This window comes from Zalophus californianus, chromosome 11 (assembly GCF_009762305.2).
Source record: "Zalophus californianus isolate mZalCal1 chromosome 11, mZalCal1.pri.v2, whole genome shotgun sequence".
Lineage (NCBI taxonomy): Eukaryota > Metazoa > Chordata > Mammalia > Carnivora > Otariidae > Zalophus > Zalophus californianus.
The window spans coordinates 53,430,766-53,450,508 of NC_045605.1; the positions used below are offsets into that span (position 1 = coordinate 53,430,766).

Here is a 19,743-nt window from a genome sequence, read left to right on the forward strand (position 1 = left end):
GCATTGATAAAGGTATCATTGGCAGGCTTGCAGATCTGTCATCATTTATTCTCCAAAACCACCCTGTTCTTACTATAAAAGACCACAGCTGGCGGGATGGCAGAGAAAATCGGTGTTGGCTGAGCCCTTTCCATGAGACTGCTGGGCTCCTTACAAGCATCATAGCATCAGTCCCCTCAGCAACCCTTTGCAGTGGGTATTAGCACTCCAGTTTTCAAAGGAGAAAACAGAGACTAAGAGAAGCATCCACTCTAAGCTAGAACTAGGCTCATAGAGACCTTCTCTCAGGAAACATGGATGGCTCTCCTCCACCCTTCACTGGCCCCCTTTGTTGTTGGAGTGAGGTGTAGGAGGGTTCGGGCCAATCATCCCATCTCATTTCACCGTGGACACTGTGGAAAATTCTACAGTACCAGGTTCCCTTCAGCTGATGACCAGGATACATGGGAGGGCAACTCTAAACCCTAATCCCATAGTCCCTTGGCATCAGACTTCCTTATTTGTCTCCATAAACATGCATCTGCCCCCCCACCCCCTCCAAGGAAGGCGATCATGTGGACTTCCAACATCCTGGCTGAGCTGAGCCATTTAGAAAGGGGATCTAAGAGGCTGAGCAGATGCCTTAAGTTCAAAGAACAGATCCTTCTAAAGCACAGCCATGGTCTTGTCACCTTCCTGCTTTAAAAACTTCCATGACTCCCAGTTAAGGCCTGACCTCCTTTTCTTTGTATTCAACGCCTAAACCTACTGTTCAGAGGCTTCTTTCTCACTGTTGTCTTTACAGAGACCCTTAGTGCCTTGAAGATACACTCCTTCCCTCCTACCTTCCCTCCATCACGTCTTCATGTAATAAGTTGTTACTGGTGTTTTCTATACATCAGACCCTGTGCCAGGCCCTGGGGGTCATGGTAAGGGGCCAGCCGGGCAGGCTAATGGGCAATCACAGAAAGTAAACACCACAGGACAGGAGGTATTGTCACAGGGATGGTACAGGGAGATGTGCCGGCACGCAGCAGGGGTGCCAAACTGAGGCTTGAGGCATCAGGAAAGCCTTCCCAGGGGAGGTGACGTGAGGTTGGGCCCTGAGGGTGAGTGGGAGCTAGCGAGGCACATGGGGTGGTAGTGACGGGGAAGAGAGAAGAGGAAAGGGTGTGCTCCGGGAGAAAAACAACATGGGCAAAAACTCGGGCAAAACTTTATAGTTGTGTTCCAGGGGGTGCCATTCAAATAGATGCGCTGTCAATGGTTCCCTAAAGTGGTGCAACTTGACAAACTTGGGCAAAAGGTAGAGCCGTGCGCTCATCCCCGCGAGTCTCAGCAGACTCGGTGAGAAGTTAGCGGTGGCGCACGAGACTTAAGAGGCCAAGGGGGATGGGCAACTTGCTGGAGGCCGGGCAAAGGATGAGGGCCCGAGGCTGGAGTAGTCTTCTCTCTGCCGAGGGTGCTCACGCCCTCATCCCTCCATCTCTTCCCACTGGGAGGCTCTGGGGCTCCAGAAAGCCTTTCTCCTTTCCTCCAGATGAGATGTTATCTCCCAGTCTTGCACTGGGCTGTCTTCTACTCCGACAGGTCCCACCTGCCACGCTTAGAACTCCACGTGACTCCTCCCACCGGCTCCTCCTCGACCGTGTCTCTCACAGTCTGTATCCCCCTCACCAGCCCAGTCAGTGGGTATCTAGCCCATCTTTGTGGAACGAAGTAGTGTTTGAAGCATGCACAGCTCTTATAAAAGAGAAAAGATAAAATTAGGTTAGTTCCCCTCACTCCCTATATACATATTTGTGCATAGCACATCTCATGTTTATTAGGTGTTTATTGGCTGCCATGCTGTTCTCAACGTATTACTTGTTTTAACTCCTTTATCCTCAAAGCAACCCTGTGAAATAGATGTTCTTTTTTATTTTACCCTTTAGTTTCCATTATATAGATGAGGAAATTGAGGCATAAAGGGTGAAGTAACTTGCCCACGGTCACGACTATTGAGCTAGCAAGTAGTGTAACTGGAATTCAAATGTAGGATCTGGCTCCCAAGCCCATACTCTTAACACCATCTTGTCTTGCTTCTGTAGGTGCCAAATCTGTACAGCAATGCATTTTATTATATGTGTTCCAAGCACTAATAGATTATATGTGTTATAAAATATATACAAAACAGATATTAGCAAGTGAGATTTAAAAATAAATATTTCTCATATTTTCTTGTGCCCAGGCGACGGTTCTGTGCACCCTACTTTGGGACCACGTAAATTAAAAGCAGCTGATGAATAAGAGGAAGGGAATTAATATGTTTCCAACAAAATCTGTACCTCACAGAAACATCATGAGTTCTTGTGTACCTACTAAGGGCCTGGCGCTTTGTTAGGTGCTTGGAATGTCAGGCTGTGAATATTCAGAACAACCCCGACACCTGAGGTGAGTGAGGCCTGGAGAGTGGATGAAGGCAGAAGAAACAGGCACAAGGCCAGACCACTGTGCTATTCCCAGCCTCAGGTCTCTGAAGTTTGTGATAGAACAATTTACTTAGTTCTGGAACTATTTATTTCATAAAGCTTGACAGATTTACTCAGGAAGAGGCTGTAACTAGCACCCTAGAACAACATATTGTGTTTCTTAACTTTTGTCTGAAATTCTAACAACTCAGCATGGTATGGTGCTGGTTATCTCCAGCTCATCAGAGGCTCTGATTGGAGATTATAAGATGTCTTTGACTAATAAAAGAGGAGGAAATGAATGTATATTTGCTTAATAAATGCAGCCTGGTCGACAAAATCTTTCCAAAACTGGGACTGCAAGGGAAGCAGAATCATGAATGAGGTTCTTCCAGGGGGCGGGGCAGGGGGAGGTGGTTTCATTCAATTTAATGAACATTTGGTGAGCACTGACCCTACTTGCTCATGCATATTGTGTGCTCAGATATGGTATCTTTAGTCCTCGCAAGAACTCTGTCAAAGGGGAGGGGTGCCCGACATACAAACAACGAACTGGAAGTCATTCTCCCAAGATCATACAGCTAAAAGGGGACTAGGTCATGATGCAAACCCCAGTTCTGTTGAACTCTAAAACCCACTCCAAGATGTACTGTGCCCCAAGAATATGCCATATACTTTTATGCGGGAGACATAAATACAGATAACTGCAAAGACAGTATGTCAAATGTGATAGCAGAACTAGATCAAGGCTAGAGAAAGGATTGATCACCTTAGAGTGCTGTGTAAGTAGTGTCAGGGAAGGGTCTCACAAGGTGAATCGGGAACGCTTGGTTTAGATGATTTTGAAGAGAATCCTAGCCCGGATTTTTAGGTAAAGAAACCAGAACAGAGTCATGCAGAGGTGGTACCACGGTCATTGATCCCTGCTATCTCAACTGCTCTTAGTAAATTTCTCCTATGAACCAGATGGCATATACAGCATCTCTATAAAATGTCATCACACGTGGTAAGGCTCAGGGGTTGACATCAAAATCATGAAACGTACAGGATCCTGCAGGATTTGGTGGCTGTGAACTGAGAGAGCATCTCTTGGTAGCTAGACCACAAAAAACTTTCTCCTCCCCCCCCAAATCAGCAGCTCTCTGTTCCACCTCTCCCTTAAAGCTCTGCCGAATTTTATGATGACATGTCCAGGCTGCATTATGTTTCCTAAGGTTCAGTCTCTTTGAAAAGCTGGATAGATCTAATTATGTTTTCAGCCTTCTATCAGTCAAGGTGGAAGAAAAGAAGCAGCCCTTGCTGTCAAGCGGATGCTTTGTCTTGTACTGTATACTTTTATATGTCTGTGCTTATGTTCCCTCTCTTGTGTACGATGTACTGCACATGTCTACAGGCCAGCCACAGATCGAACTGCAAATTGTCTGATCTCAAAGGTCTTGTCCCAGGCCATCACCTTCTCCTTCTGAAGAGTTGGGAGTGTGCTCACAACACTGGAGTTTTTTTAGAATCAGAACCCTGACATGGTAGAAACTTGGTGTCAAAACATACTGACTTAGTGTATCTTGTAACTCACAGAATATTGATGTCCTAAAGTTACAGAATTATTTTATCTGAGATTATTAGAACTGGGGGATCCTAACATGTTAGACACCTGCAACTCACTTATTTAGCAAATAGTTCCTTAGTACCTACTGCATGCCGAGCACTGTGCTAGCCTCTGGGGGTACAGACATGGAAAAGAGGCTAGTGCTCATGCTCTCAGGGAGCTGGCAGAGAATGGCAGGATTTAAAAATCTTAAAATGTTAGAGTCTGAGAAAAGTAAAACATTAGTGTGTTAAAATCCAGGAAAGGGGATCGTTGCGGATCGTTCTCTCCAGCTCTCTCTTATCTTTTATGAGTCCCGGAGCCTTTTCCAGGCATGTCGGATTAAAAATATCACTAACAAGAACATCATTTCACTTCAGCGACATCACAGAATGGCCAGCTTGCAGGCGCTCAGCAATCGCCCAGTGCGGGCAGTTCATTTTACCAGGGAGGCCACTGAGGCTCAGAGCGGGGCCTCTGTTTGATAGATTGCATGGCGCCCCAGAACCAGACCCCAGGTTTTCAGGCCTCTCTCAGAGAACAGGCAAAGCAGGAAGGGCTTCCCGTGTGTTTCCGAGGGGTGCCCTCTTTGCAAGCCATGCAGACTTCTGCTCCGAGGCCCCGCTCTTCAGAGTTTGCACCAACTACCTTTGCGGAGGCAATCAGCCCCGCCCCCCGACCACGTGTGCAGTAGATCGCCCAGTGTTGGGAGCCCCCTCCCCCGTTGATGCGTGTTTTATTTTGCTCCTTCCCCCTCCCCGTGTGCCTCAAAACCAATTTTCATTATTTTTTTCTGTCTGTGTTTGTCTTTGTGGTCCGCAGGTGCTCCCTTGCATTGTTCATCCGCTTCATCAACCCCTATTGAGCAGTCCCCCTCCCCGCCCCCCTCCCCTCCGGCCAATGAGAGCCAGAGGCGGTTGCTAGGCAGCGGTGTGGCCCAGCCAACCCCGGACTCAGACTCTGAGGAAGAGTTTGTCCCTAATTCATTCTTAGTTAAAAGTGGCTCCGCCAGCCTGGGGGTCGCAGCGAACGGTAAGTCCCTCTCTCTTCCTAACTTCTGTGAGTGTTGTGTGTGTGTGTGTGTGTTTGTGTGTGTGTGTGAGTGTGTGTGTGTTTTCCTTTCGTTGGTGATGCTGATTGTGTGTGTGTGTGTGTGTGTGTGTGTGTGTGTGTGTGTGTGTGTGTGTGTGTGTGTGTGTGTTTTCCTTTCGTTGGCCATGCTGATTAATCTGCCTGCTTGGGCCGCTTGCAGGGGCGGAGGGGACTGGTGCATGGGGGGCTCGGGGTTGTCGGGGGCCTGGCGCGGCTCCGCGGCTCAGGCAGCCCCGTTCCTGCCCTGCTGCGCCGCTGGGGTGTGCGGGGGGCTTAGGGGTTGCTGTCCCCACTCCCGTGACAGACGTCGGGGTAGACAGAGCGGCCGGGACAGAGACGCACAGACGCGAGACAGAAGCGTCAGGTGGAGACCGGGGCAGGCAAAGACACGGAAACAGAGATCCAAACCGAAATAGAAAAGAAAGGTTAAAACAGAAATAGACCACTTGGCTACCTCCTCTGTGCCAGGACTGTGCCCGCCACTACCACTTGCTGCTTGGTTGGAGCCTCCTCAGGACACAGCCGAAGAACCCGCTACTGTAGTGCCCCCGTTAACCCTGAGAAAGCTGGGAGAAAGTATACTACCTGGAGGCCAGTGCTGGCTTGGAAAGTTCTTGACTTTCACACTGCCAGGAGACAGAGGGCCCTGAAGTCCCAAGCAGCTGCAGGGCTGAATGCTGGCTGCAGAGAGAGCCAGGGGGCTTAAGCATGGATCTGCCCATAATAAACACTGTTCTTCTAAGCTGTGCCCTGACTCTCTTACGGAGAAGAGATATGGGAGGATATGGGGGAAGAGCCCTAGGCTGACCTAGAGCTAGCAGACCCGGGTTTTAGTACTTGGTCAGGTGCTGTGTGACCTGGCTCAAGGTCCTTGCCCTCTCTGTGTTCAACAGAGGCCAATCCACTTCTTTGCAGGGATCCCCAGAAGCCTCCAAGAGAGGGGATGATATACAGCCTCTACTCTCTTTGAAAATCAGACAGGACGTCTTTGGGCTTGATGGTTCTCTTCTACCAGGATCTTAGGCCCTACATTCTCTGTGACCAAGAGCCAAACCATCCTCCAGGGCCTATTAACTTTGTGCTCCCTGAAGAGTGGCATTGTCCTTTTGGTGGTTTGGTGTCACTGCTTCTCTGTACATTTTAGCTGCTCATGTTTTAAACTATGCACAGAAATAGAAACCCTGGACCAGGAGGGAGGATATTTGTGTGCAAGGCCCAACTCGGTGGCTCACGGGCTATTTGTTTTAGCAAATGACTGTCCCTCTCTAGGTATCAGTTCCCCATGTTACCAGTGATGGAGCAATCTCTAAGGTACTCTGAATGAATGTCATGTGGTGCTGACAGGGACGTGCCAGCCAGTGGCCTTCTTAATTTTACTTGGAAAAAAAAATGTGTGTGGTACACACACACACACACACATACACACACACACATACACACATGCATGCATGATGGCATTCTTTGTTCATTTCTGGGTAAATAAGTCTTGCAGGTAAAAGAGAAGCAGGAGATTAAAGTCCTTAGTCTCTCCCTTTGCTAAATAACTGAACGAGAGCAATCACTTTGTTGTAACTTCTGCAGCAAATTGATAGCATTCGTGCATTATTGATGTGCAGGGAAGATGGGGGTACTTTGGCCTAAAAGCTGTCTGCTCAGTTGTGCTCCTCTGTGCTCATCCCACTCCCCAGGGGACCTAGAGACACTTCTCATTCCTTCCCTGGGACTTGCTCAAGTGTGTCACTCTAAAGGTTGGTTATAAATGTGTCCTTTGCCCAAAGGGAGAGTCTGGGTTTTTAGTGGTCTGCTGCTCTGGGGTTGGCGGGTCATGAGAGAGCCAGGGAGTCTCACTCCACAGCTGGACCCTGCCTGCTACCTTCCTGGGCCCTGAGACCCCAAACTGAGTGGTCTTCTAGGAGCAAAAGGACGTGCTGATAGGGGCATGAACCCAGCACTACTGAGTGGACATGAGTGGACTCTGCTGAAGAGTGAACCCAATATATGTTTTTAAGGTTTGGATTTATTTTCATGAAAGAAATGTAAGGTTATTTTAATGGAATTATCTTCATTGTTTTTGTCAATTTTAAACGTAACAATGCTCTTTAACATTCAGATAATATAGAATGGTAAAAAGCAAAGTTCTCTTGTAATCCCTCCTCCCAGAGATAACTACTTTTAACAGTTTGGTGCACGGCCTTAGAGGCACTTTTTGTGGAGTGTCAATTTAATAAAAGAATAAATGAATGAGCAAGCAGTACAAACTGCGTAAGGGCCAAAGTGCAGCCAAGAGAGCAAGGACCATGGGGTCCCGGACATGTGACCCTTGGGCAAAGTACCTAACCTCTCAGACCATCAGTTGCTCCATCTGTGAAATGGGGAAAACCTTCCAAGGTTGCTATGGAGTTTAAGAATGGTTCAAGGGGACAGACGTCCCTATTTCCCTTCCCTATCTCCACAGCCCCATGCCCTTCCAGCAATGGAAGGCTTTAGAGACCACCTAAATGGATGAATTGCTCTAGCTCCTTCTGAGGCCGGCTTCCCCCAGAGACTTAATTCAGAATGTACTTTAAATGACAAAGGCAGCCCCCTCGGGCTCCTGGCGGGTGAAACTGAAGTGGTTTCCTTCAGTGGGAGCTGACTCAGCGCCCTGCACAGGACGGCCGGCCCTCTGGAAGCCAGCCTCCCCAGGCACTCGGGCTGCTCTCTCCAGGGGCTCCCTAGCTGCTCCCCAGCCTACAGCTGTGTCAACTCCAGCTCTAGAGCTGCGGTCCCAGGGACGCAACGCCTCAGAGCCGCCCGGCCAAAATCCCCGGGTAAAGGGCAAGGAGAACGCATGGGGCATTACAGACTAGCTCGCTGTCCCTGCGGGATAGAAAACAGGGAAAGGAGCTCTTTCTGTCATCAAAGTCCTAATCCGCCCCCAAGGATAACCATCTAGAAAACACTGATAGATGTAACAAAAGATTTCACTAAAATATCAACTAGTCAGCTTAAAAGCTAAGGAAGTGGCGAGGATTAAGTAGGTATTTGTCCCTACCCCAGAGAAACTTTTTAGAATAAATAATAAGTGTTCTGTCAATTGTCATAACCTAAATTCTGCAGTAAAGAGACTTGAAAAAACTTGGAGGGTAATATTTAAGAGGGTCAGGTAATAAATAGCTCGGAGAAAGTTGTCAGTTTCTCAGCCTAGGTGAGGTAGAGGTGGGTGGGAGAATATACATGTAATGAGCACCTTCTGCCTGTAAGTCTTTCTTTACATGCGTTAACTTCTTTGAGCTCCCATTTATTTATTTCTATTTCCCTGCCAGGAAAATGAGGCCCAGCAAGCGCCAGTGACTTGCCCATAGCTCCACTGCACATTAAAGATTCAAACCCAAGCCTGCTTGACTCTGAAGTCTCCTCCTGTCTTCTTCTTCCCGCCCTCCCACCCATTTGTTATGTTTTCCTACCAATACCAGGTCCTGTTATTTCTATGTCTCTCCCTTAGTAGGACTGGAGAAGAGAAGAGGAAGTCCACCAAAGAAAAAAATTTTAAAGATTATTAAAAGAATTTCTTAGAAAAAGAATTACAAGTTGTTAGATTCCTATTACTTCACAAACCTTTATGAAGTACCCATTGAATTTTGGAATCTCATTGAATTTTCCTATCTATCCTGTGACATAGCCATTTCTAAGTCTCACTGAGGCAAGAAAGGGCCAGAGAGGTTAAGTAACTTCTCCTAAATCACACAGCTTCTAACTGATAGAATCAGATTTGAACTTCCGGTCTGTCTGATACCATAGGAGTAGAATCTTTCAGCTGTGTTTTTGTGAGGACTGGGGACGCTTCAATGCCCTGCATTCAAATAAGTACAGATGACTTAGACACTAAATTTTGGTGCTGCTTCATGAGAGGCAAGCCCTGGCACTGGGCCATCCATGGCTGTTTTTCTTTTCTTTTCTTACCCCCATACCCTGCACCCTGCACTGGGCCCTTCCCACCTCGCCTTACACATTTCTCAAGCTGGTCACACTGGTCAACATCACTGTTGTTTGGCAGTTTCATTGACTTTCTCGGGTCTTAAGCAGCTGGGATTATTTTGTTTTGACTTCCAATCCAGTGGAGGAGTGTTTATTTTTCTTTCTAAATGGGAAACACTGCTCTGTATGCCAGCTCCTTCCAAACGTGTTTTCTTAAAACGAAACGAAACAAAACAAAAAATTCAACTTAATTTAGGATCTATCCAGATTCCCCTGAGGGAGTCTGCCCGGGTCCTGTTTAGTCATTTTGTGAAATCAGAAGGCAAAATTGTGCCCATTTCCTACTGCTGAGAAGTGTCCAGTGAGGTTTTGTCTTCTTTCACGGAGAATTTCATGGAACCTATTTTAGTTGTTCTGTATTGGCTGTAGGTACTTGGGTCTGGATGTTTCCCCAGTCCTGAAGGTAAAGGACATTGGGGTGTGTGAAGTTTTCAGGCAATTCTGTTCACCTGTCCTCTCTCTTGCATTAAAATACTCTTGTTGGTAAATAGATTCTTACACCAGCTATGTAGAGAAGTTAAGTTACCTATCTCCTAGTAGCAAGACAAATTGATAGGTTTCTTTATTCATTCATTCATGATGACATTTGAAATGCCTGTGGATGTTATCCAGACAGATGAGGGGGCAGGGCATTCTAAGCAGAGAGACCCCATAAAATAGGTATTAAACCAATGGGATCAGAATCTCTTAAGTGAACCCCTTGGATTCAGCATGTGTTTCAGAATTCAGAAATTTTCAGATTTAAGAAAGAAAATACAGTTACTATGATGTATTTTTCTTAACATTCCCAGAGTACTCAGATGGTCCACGGTAATCAAACACATCCATATTTCTGCGGTGAAACATGAATAGTTATACTCATGGGATTTAAAAAAATAAGACTCTGAGCATCATGTCAGTTCAAGTTTTGCCATGAAAAGAATTTTGATAGAACTTTTGGTCTTAGAGTTTTGGGGATTTCAGAATGGTGGTTAATGGATGGTGGGCCTGAATTGCACCTTTTTTTTTAAATGGGGGTATCAGGATTCAAAGGTTTAGTAACTTGCCTGTGGTTATAGAGATAACTAGATAACTTGACACATAGAAGGTATGCTACAAGTCCAAGTCGCTGGCGGGGAAGCTTTGTAAGAGTTTGCTGTTTTATCTGTGACAGCTCCTTAGAAAGGCCAAGCCCCCTCTGCTGTAGATGTGGGAACTCAGGAGGCCAGGCCAGGCCAGCAGGCTGGCTGCCTCCCTGCAGGGGAATTTAGGAGCAAAGAGGCCAGATGATCAATTTTCCACAATCTAGAACTCAGCAACTCTGAGTTCTTAAGGAACTTTCCTGAGAGCCCCTCGGGTGTGTGGACCTTCTTTCTTAATGCCCTGCCATCTTCTGTACACACTCCTCCCTAACAGCCTGAGGACCTGCTTATCCAGGTCTGGTTTCCACATTCAACTGCAGGTTTCTTGAGGTGGGCCTTGTCCAAGGCCGTATCTTCTCTGCTGAGCACCCGAATGCAGGTGCTACAGTCAAAAGTGGAAAAAGTTGATGTTCTCTCTTCCTCCTTCCTGCCAGCCCTCTTCCCCCTCCCACCCCACACACAAAAACATCCCCCATGGAACAGTACAATAAGCCACACACATAACTGTGGGGACAAGCAGAGATGAAGTGATTTGCCCAAGTGCTGCAAAGTCAAAATTCAAAGCATGGCCCCAGACTTCATGCCCTTCCCACCTTACCAGGTACCTCCCTCAACTAAATAAGCCCTCACCTGTGGCTTTCCACTAGGGGTAGGCCATTGTGCCCCCCTAATTGGGGGCAGCGAGGACAGCCACACAGAGGTGACTTCTGTTTTCATACAGTTTACAAAGCCCTTTTTCATACATTACCTCAGGCAAACTCTGGTGACTCTAATTTAATTGCCACATTGGCTTTCTAGGAGGTAAGGCTTCTTCCTGACCTTGCAAAATAAACAGGTCACATTTTGAATTAATGTAACCAAATGTTCTGGGAGAACCAGAGCCCTTTAATTAGTCACTCACGTGACACAATTGTAGACTCTTTGCAGCTCCTTTTCCACTAATTTCCCCAAATGCCATTGCATTAAAAGGTACAAAAATAACATTTTTGGCGTACGGCTTGATTAGATCTAGGAATTCCTAGACCACCCCCCGAGGAAGGCACGTTAGCCATGTGTCTGGGCTTTTTCCATCTGGAAACTCAGCCTGGTTTGTGTCCCCATTGAAATGTTAGTGGCCTGCTCCATGAGGCCCTGTGGACACCAGACCATGTCTTAGAGCATCTCCTGACACTTCAGGGCCCAGACTGTTGAAGAGGCACCAGGAAGCAGGCCATGGAGAGTCTGCGAGATTAATACAAGTAACACTTGCGAAGCCCTCACATTCCCAGAGGGCGTTCACAACTGTCACCCGGTCAGATCCACAGCATAGGGAGATTGGCCCCACGTGGAGTACTGGGGGCACCATCATACCCTGGAGGAAACATCCTCAGAGAGACAAGCAGCTTGGCGCAGAGCTGCCCTTTTGCTGCATGGCTTTGAACGAGGTTTGGATTTGCTCACAGGGTCAGTCCAACCTGCGAGGCCCGCCACCATCCATATAAGCTCTATTTTCTGGTTGTAAACCTCACCTGGAGAGGCTTCACCATGGCCCTTCACCACAAAAACCAGGCTAACGTTCCTGGGAGCAGCAGACCCGGCTCCCAAGACCAGCTCTGTGTCTGACCTGCAGCATGACCCTGCAAGAGTCTTGTCCTGTGTCCCTCGGCTTCCCAGGGAGGGTGGTGGGAGAACCAGATGACATCAGCATTGCCCAAGCCTGTCACAGTCTGTGTTATAGTGGAGTGCCCGCCTGTGCCACTCTTCCTTTCCTGCCCTGCCTCTTTTACCAACTTTTTTTAACCTAAGTGAATTTATTTATTTATCTTTTAAGATTGTATTTATTTATTTGAGAGAGAGAGAGGGAGGGAGCACAAGTGGTGGGGGGTGGGAATGGGCAGAGGGAGAGAGAGAAGCAGACTCTTAGCAGGGAACAGGGAGCCTGACAATGCGGGGCTGATCCCAGGGCCCCGGGATCATGACCTGAGCCAAAGGCAGACGTTCAACCAACTAAGCTACCCAGGCGCCCCAAATTTATTTATTTTAAAAGAAAATTGTGTATTTCTGTTGCAATTCACTTGCCATACCTAGAAGGAAGCCATAGAAATAATACAAGGGTAGTGGTTGTCCCAGTCTGGTGAAAGAATGCCTGCTTGAGAACATGGAGCAGGGGTTCACTTCCCTTTGTTAAGTAGGGAACCTTAGCAAGTGTTAGTGTTAAAAACACACCAGTACTAACGTGAGGCTTCCTCCTCGACACCATCTAAAAGGTTGAAAGCAGCTATCCTGCATGTGACTCAGAGTGCTTTAATGTCTGTTGGCGCTGAATGCCACCAAAATCATGACCGTAGGATACTCGGCCCCATGGCTTTTCCCAGTATTCTGTCTAGGCTTTCAGTGTGACCCCCTGCAGCCTGCTCACTCTGAGAATAAACATCTCTGGCTGCTCTCAGAATCTATGCTTCTTGCCTTTCCTAAGTGAGGTCTTCTCTGAGCGATCTGTTCCCACCCTCCCCTCCGAGCTCCCAGCCCCCTGCCCCTGTCATCAGTTCTGAGCTGGGTGCTTTGAGCTCAGCTGGATCCCCCATCCCTGGTTAATGGCTCCCAGTCTGGACCAGGAAACCACGTGGCTTCCTTCCTCCCCCCACCTTCCTCTCCTTTCTCCCCTCCTCTCTCTCCCTCTGTACTGCCATTATTTATATAGGTGTTCGAGATTAAACATGAAAAAAAATTTCACTTTGCGATAAAAGGCCTAAAAGGACCAAAGCCAGAAGAAAAACAGAAACAGCACAATGTGGAGCTATGGGAGGGAAAGACAGGTTATGGAGGCCTATAGATCCTTACTGTGCTGTGTGGCCACGGGCAAGTTGCTTAATTTCTCTGGGTCTGTTTCCTCCCCTGTAAAATGGATGTTGGTTTGAATAGTACTTCACAAAATTTCTGTGTATTTGAGGAAATATGGTCAAGGCTTCTAGCATTATGATTGCTACATAATGGGTACCCAATGAATGTTTTTTTCCTGTTCCCCCTCTGGAACCCAAAAGGTTTTGGCCAGGTATTTCTGGAAGGCAGGCAGATTCTGCCATTCCCACCCAGACTTGGAGGAGGTACAATTAACAGCTCTATTTGGATGTCCTGAGCTTTAATCCTCCTCTCTCCCTCCTGCATGATTTGCAGAGATTTAGGAGAGGTGAGGGAGCCCCTGGCGGCAGCGAAGCAAACATAGCAGGGGTCTTGGAAACAGAGCCCCAGCCTTGCTTGCTAGAGCTCCGCGCATGCTTGCATTCCCGATAGTGCCAGGAACTGAGTGTTGATATCTGGGGCCAGATGAAACGCTGTGATGTCTTTTCCTTCTGGTCAGCTAGCCTTTCCCCCAGAGTTGAAAGGAGAGGAAAATGGTAATTAATTTAGGCTTCACTTCTTCTCTCCTGAACGGATCATATTTCTATAAATAACTCTGGGAAGTTGCTGCACAGAATACCAACGGTAATACATGTATTTGCACTTCCAGAGACCTCTCTTTAGCTGCCGAATGCAGGCTCTGGGGGAAGAGACAACTGATGGGACCCCATCCAGACTCACTTCTCTCACCCAGCTGCCCATCTGTAAAATGGGGGTAAGAACAGCAATCTGGATAGGAGTTGTTTCAAAGGCAAGATGGGAGACGTCTTAGACACTGAGATTATAGCGGGTGTTCAGTATTTCCTGGGCTCCCCTTGTCATCTTTGGCAAAGAATGGGGTGTGTTTTCAGATGGTGAGGAGGTTAGCTTGTCAAAATTTAGGTTGTGATGACTTGTCTGCCATCATCTTGAGAAGGAGCAAAAACGGAAGTTGCAATGATACTTACCTGTTTTCTGTTATCTGTTATTACCTATTGTGCACATCCTGCTCTCCTTAGCCAGAACACTTCCTGCTGTGTCTTTTCTCCCCTGGACCACGGCAGTCGTGTCCTCACTGGCCTCCCTGCCTGCTGTCTCTCCCTTTCCTCCATCCTTGCAGGGCCCCGGGGTGATTCCTCCAAAGCCCAGATCTCCGACATGCCCCCTCCCCCCGCCCCCGCCGCGACCCTCGACTCGTTCCCACTGCTGGCAGGCTCAGGGCCTGACTCAGCAGGACAGCCACAGCCAAAGCCCTTCTTCCCAGGGGCCCTCCGCCCTCTGTGTTTATGCCTGTGCTCCCGCCAGGGGGCCGTGGCTGCAGTAAACTGACACGGCTCTGGAGGGTACAGGGAACATGCCTGATGCCAAATACAGGGCCCTCGGTGAATATCTGGTGTTATGGGGAGCAAAGGCTTCATTAGTGTAGAGTGAGAACAGTGGAAGGGCTTTCTGGTTTGGAGCGACCTGGGAAGAAATGAAGCTTATTTACCCTTCAGAACCAATTCAATTTCCCCAAATGATTACTAAAGGCTTACTTTGTGCCAGGGTTCATGGAGAAAAGAAAGCAATCTGCTCACCTGTTTGGTTGTTGGAGAGACAGACACACAGCTGAACAATCCTGCCCTGAAGCAGGCATCCATTAGGGGAGCAAGGAAGCAAGTGTGCCGGGGTCTGTGAGGCTGCAGAATTTTAATGCAAGCTGGGGAGGCTCAGGTGGAATACAAACTGGAAGAAGACCTTAACTCCCAAGGAGCCCAGGAAGTTTCCATGTTCAGGGTCTGCCCAGAAGTGAGCTTTAGTTTTATGATCTGTGGGTCTGCTGCAACCTGAATCGTGTCCTGCAAAAGCCACCTGTGGAAGCCCTAGCCCCACCGTGTGACCATATTGGAGACAGATCCTTTAAGGAAGTGAGTTAGGCCTTCTGAGGTCATGAGGGTGGAGCCCTGATCTGAACAGAAACTGGTATCCTTATAAAAGGGGAGGGGATGCCAGCGCTCACTTGCTCCCTGCCATGGGACACAACAAGAAGGTGGCAGTGTGCAAGTCAGGAAGGGAGCCCTCACCAGACACCAAACCCTGTCGGAACCTTGGTCTTGGGCTTTCCAGACTCCCAAATGATGAGAAATCAATGTGTTTGGTTTAGCCACCCAGGCTATGGTATTGGTCATGGCAGCCTGAGCAGACGAGGAGAAGGTGTGAGGAGGAGTCTGGATGGTCATGCTTTGCATGTCAATTATTTGTATGCAGCCAAATATTCCCAGCCTAATTGTGGGGTTTGGAAGCATTTATTTCCTCATTCATTCATTCATTCAGCAGACTTTTCCAGGGGTGTGCTCTGTGTGGGGTCCTGTGCTAGAGAGTTCTGATCATACATCATTTGTGCCCTCCATGTGTGGTCAGGTGCATGGGGGACAGGTAGAGGGAAGGAACATCCGGGTCTGCTGCAGGGGGCAGGAATAGAAGACAAGGCTCTCTTCCTCTCTTCCAGGAAAGAGCTGGTATGACAGGGACCCATCTCCACTCCACCCCCTCCCCCCTCTCATGGAGCAGTCTCTTTAGAAGCCTCGGTTTCCCCAGGGTTTGAGGTATAAATGGAGTGAGCGGTATGGACTGAGGGCAAGTGTGCTGCTCAGAGCTCATTCAGAGAGGGGAAGGTGGCAGGTACAGCCTCGGGAACTGAGGAGGGCCTGACACACCTGTGATTGTGTAACAGAAGGGCAAATCCCATTCCTGCACACTTACAGGGAGCCGGGTGCTGTGCCAAGTGCTCCAGATTTCCCACCCATGAATCTGCGTGACGGGGGGCTTGTTCCCACCCCTGAATCTGTGTGATGGGGGCTTGTTCCCACCCCTGAATCTGTGTGATGGGGGGCTTGTTCCCATCCATGAATCTGTGTGAGGGGGGCTTGTTCCCACCCATGAATCTGCGTGACGGGGGGCTTGTTCCCACCCATGGATCTGTGTGACGGGGGCTTGTTCCCACCCATGAATGTGTGTGACGGGGGCTTGTTCCCACCCCTGAATCTGTGTGACGGGGGGCTTGTTCCCACCATGAATCTGCGTGACGGGGGGCTTGTTCCCACCATGAATCTGCGTGACGGGGGCTTGTTCCCACCCATGAATCTGCGTGACGGGGGCTTGTTCCCACCCATGAATCTGCGTGACGGGGGCTTGTTCCCACCCATGCATCTGTGTGACTGCGGGGCTTGTTCCCACCCATGAATCTGTGTGACGGGGGCTTGTTCCCACCCATGAATCTGCGTGACGGCGGGCTTGTTCCCACCCATGAATCTGTGTGACAGGGGGCTTGTTCCCACCCATGAATCTGTGTGACAGGGGGCTTTTTCCCAACCCATGAATCTGTGTGACTGCGGGGCTTGTTCCCACCCATGAATCTGTGTGACTGTGGGGCTTGTTCCCACCCATGAATCTGTGTGACGGGGGTTTATTCCCCCACATGAATCTGTGTGATGGGGGGCTTGTTCCCATACATGAATCTGTGTGAGGGGGGTCTTGTTCCCACCCATGAATCTGCGTGATGGGGGCTTGTTCCCACCCATGAATCTGCGTAACTGCAGGGCTTGTTCCCACCCATGAATCTGCGTGATGGGGGCTTGTTCCCACCCCTGAATCTGCATGACTGCGTAGCTTGAGAGCAGAAGACTTAAGAGTATGGGTTTGAATTTTGACTCTGCCACTACCAGCTGAGACCTTTAGGAAATAATGTGACTTCTAAGTTTCCACTTTACCTCAAGTTTAGAGTAGGGATGATGATAATGCCTACTTCATACATGTTGTTAGAATTCAATGTGAAATCATGTATGTGAAGTACGCAGCAAAGTGTGTGACTCTTATAAAGTCTTAAATGGACCCTATTGTTATTGTTATCCGTATTCTGGTTATCGCTTTACCCAACCAAGCCTCAGAAAGGTCTGCTAACTTGGCCAAGGTCACGCAGATAAGTGGCATTTTGTGTCCCAGGTGTGCCTGGCTCCTTAACGCAACCTCATCTTTCCCCCACAGGCCACCTTCCCTCCGCCAACAGCCATGGTCCCCCTTTCTTGACAGTGTTCGGGAAGCCAAAGATCTCAGAAAGCCTCCCCGGCAGATCAGAGATCTCTCCCCACCACCCCCCGCCCCGCCCCGCCCCGCATTGAAGAGGAGGCTGCATGCACACCGTGGGGGCAGTCCCCAGCCCCAGGCCAGAATCCCCCTGAATGGAAACCGCTGAGTCGCACTCCAGTGCTTAGCTCTTTTAAGATGCCCCCATTGGGCCCCTGTATGGGTGACAAGATGATGCATGAGGTCTGGCTAAGCAGCTTATTTGTCTGAGCTGGTGATGGCCTTTGTCCTGAGTTGGGTTAATGGTAAGGAGCAGTGGCCCTTTAAAGCCTGGACAATGGACAGGCTTCTCAGGTCACCGAATCACTCAGCAAATGGCCTGAGCCCCTCCAAGCACGGGGGGCCTCTGCCCCTCCACTCCCTGCTAACCTCACTCTTCATCTAGTGACGCACTGCTCCCCTTCCTAGCCAGGAGGGACACTTAGATATAAAGGGAAAGAAAGACTCAAAGAGCATTCAACAGACAAAGGACTTCAGAGGAGGGAACCAAGATAGACAGAGGACTAGGGATAATTCCTGACCTCCTGCCTCCAGCCTGTGCTCTCCTGCCCTGCTCTTTCCCCTCCCACGAGACATGGCACCCACAGTGACCTGTGATAGTGATTTCCCAGCGCACCTTCCACTACTGAAACCTAACACTACACATTACAGTTTCGACTTCTTAGGCTGGCAGGCAGGACCCACTAGAGTATGCCCCTTCCCCTCCTGCTTGGACCTCTCTGATACCTCCCCAGACCCCCACTCCAGTGAGGCACACCACTGGCCTTCACTACCTGCTTAACCAAAGCAGCCCCCTCTTCTCAGCTTCCTGCATTTGCCTCAGTGTAAGATCCTATTGAAAGAAGGCTTCAAGTGTTAACATTTTCCTCGAAGTTGTGAAAACCACTGATTAAAGTCAACCCATTCCTTACATGAAGAGTGGCTGAGCTAGATTTGAAGCCAGGCCTTCTGATTCCAAATCCTGACTTTCTCTCAGTGGATGTAGTCACTTATTCTTTCTCAAAGATCTCTTGACCGCCTACTGTGTGCCAACCACTGAGGTAGGGCCACGGGTACTGATGTAATCCTGCCCCCGAGAAGGGGCTGAACATTTATATCCAGTCACTGAGAGTTCAATGATGCAAACGTGGAAAGTGCCTAGTGGCTTTGGCACCTAGATGGCCATTGGTGACTATGGTAAGACCATTTTCAGGGTCTGGAGGCTAAAACCAAAGGACAGATAGGAGGTGAAAGGGCAGAAATAGTTTGGATAACTGAGTCTAAGAAATTGGGCTTTGCATCACAGATTACTAATTACAACAGGAAAAAGATTCTTTACGGTGGGGAGATCAGGAATCATCCCCTGTGTGACCACTTAGTGGTCAGTAATATGAAGCAAGAACAAGTACATTCCATCACATGTGAGATGTGAACCTGAATCTAATCATGAGGAAACAGTCAAGAGCCATCCAGTATGTAGGGACAGTCTGTACGGCAGCTGGCCTGGACTTTAACAAAAGGTCAATGTCATGAAAAAAAGGAATCAGGAGTGCTAGGGTGGGTAGAAATTTCTTCTAGATTAAGAGACTAAATAAATATAGCAGCCACATTCTTTTTTTCTTTTAATTTATTTAAATTCAATTAATTAACATATAATGTATTATTGGTTTCGGAGGTAGAGGGCAGTGATTCATCAGTCTTTTATAATACCTAGTGCTTATTATATCACGTGCCCTCCTTAATGCCCCTCCCCCCCGCCCCCCTTCCCTCCAGCAACCTTCAGTTTGTTTCCTAAGATAAAGAGTCTCTTATGGTTTGTCTCCCTCTCTGATTTTGTCTTGTTTTATTTTTTCTTCCCTTTCCCCACGCTCCTCTGTTTTGTTTCTTAAATTCCACATGAGTGAGATCATATGATAACTGTCTTTCTCTGATTGACTTATTTCACTTAGCATAATACCGTCTAGTTCTATCCACATCATTGCAAATGGCAAGATCTCATTCCTTTTGATGGCTGCATAATATTCCATTATATATATAATACCACATCTTCTTTATCCATTCATCTGTCGATGGACATCTGTGCTCTTTCCATAGTTTGGCTATTGTGGACATTGCTGCTATAAACATTGGGGTGCATGTACCCCTTCGGATCCCTACATTTGTATCTTTGGGGTAAATACCCAGTAGTGCAATTGCTGGATCATATGGTAGCTCTATTTTCAACTGTTTGAGGAACCTCCATACTGTTTTCCAGAGTGGTTGCCCCAGCTTGCATTCCCACCAACAGTGTAGGAGGGTTCCCCTTTCTCCGCATCCCCACCAACATCTGTCGTTTCCTGACTCATTAATTTTAGCCATTCTAACTGGTGTGAGGTGGTGTCTCATTGAGGTTTTGATTTGAATTTCCCTGATGCCGAGTGATGTTGAGCATTTTTTCATGTGTCTGTTGGCCATTTGTTTGTTTTCTTTGGAGAAATGTCCATGTCTTCTAAATATAGCAGCCACATTCAAGCAACATTTGAATCTTGATTAGATCTAAGTT

At 48.1% G+C, this 19,743-nt stretch overlaps 1 protein-coding gene across 2 annotated transcripts in view; it reads left to right on the forward strand.

The window, feature by feature from the left end:
- TENM4 (teneurin transmembrane protein 4) overlaps nt 1–19,743 on the forward strand; it is a 711,368-nt gene that overhangs the window by 426,359 nt on the left and 265,266 nt on the right. Inside the window, exon 4 of one of the 2 annotated variants that reach the window (XM_035722936.1) lies at nt 4,837–5,046. The exons of the other annotated variant lie outside the window; for it this stretch is intronic. Coding sequence (XP_035578829.1) covers nt 4,837–5,046 — 210 coding nt within the window. The remainder of the gene's footprint in view (nt 1–4,836; nt 5,047–19,743) is intronic. 2 annotated transcript variants of the gene reach the window in all.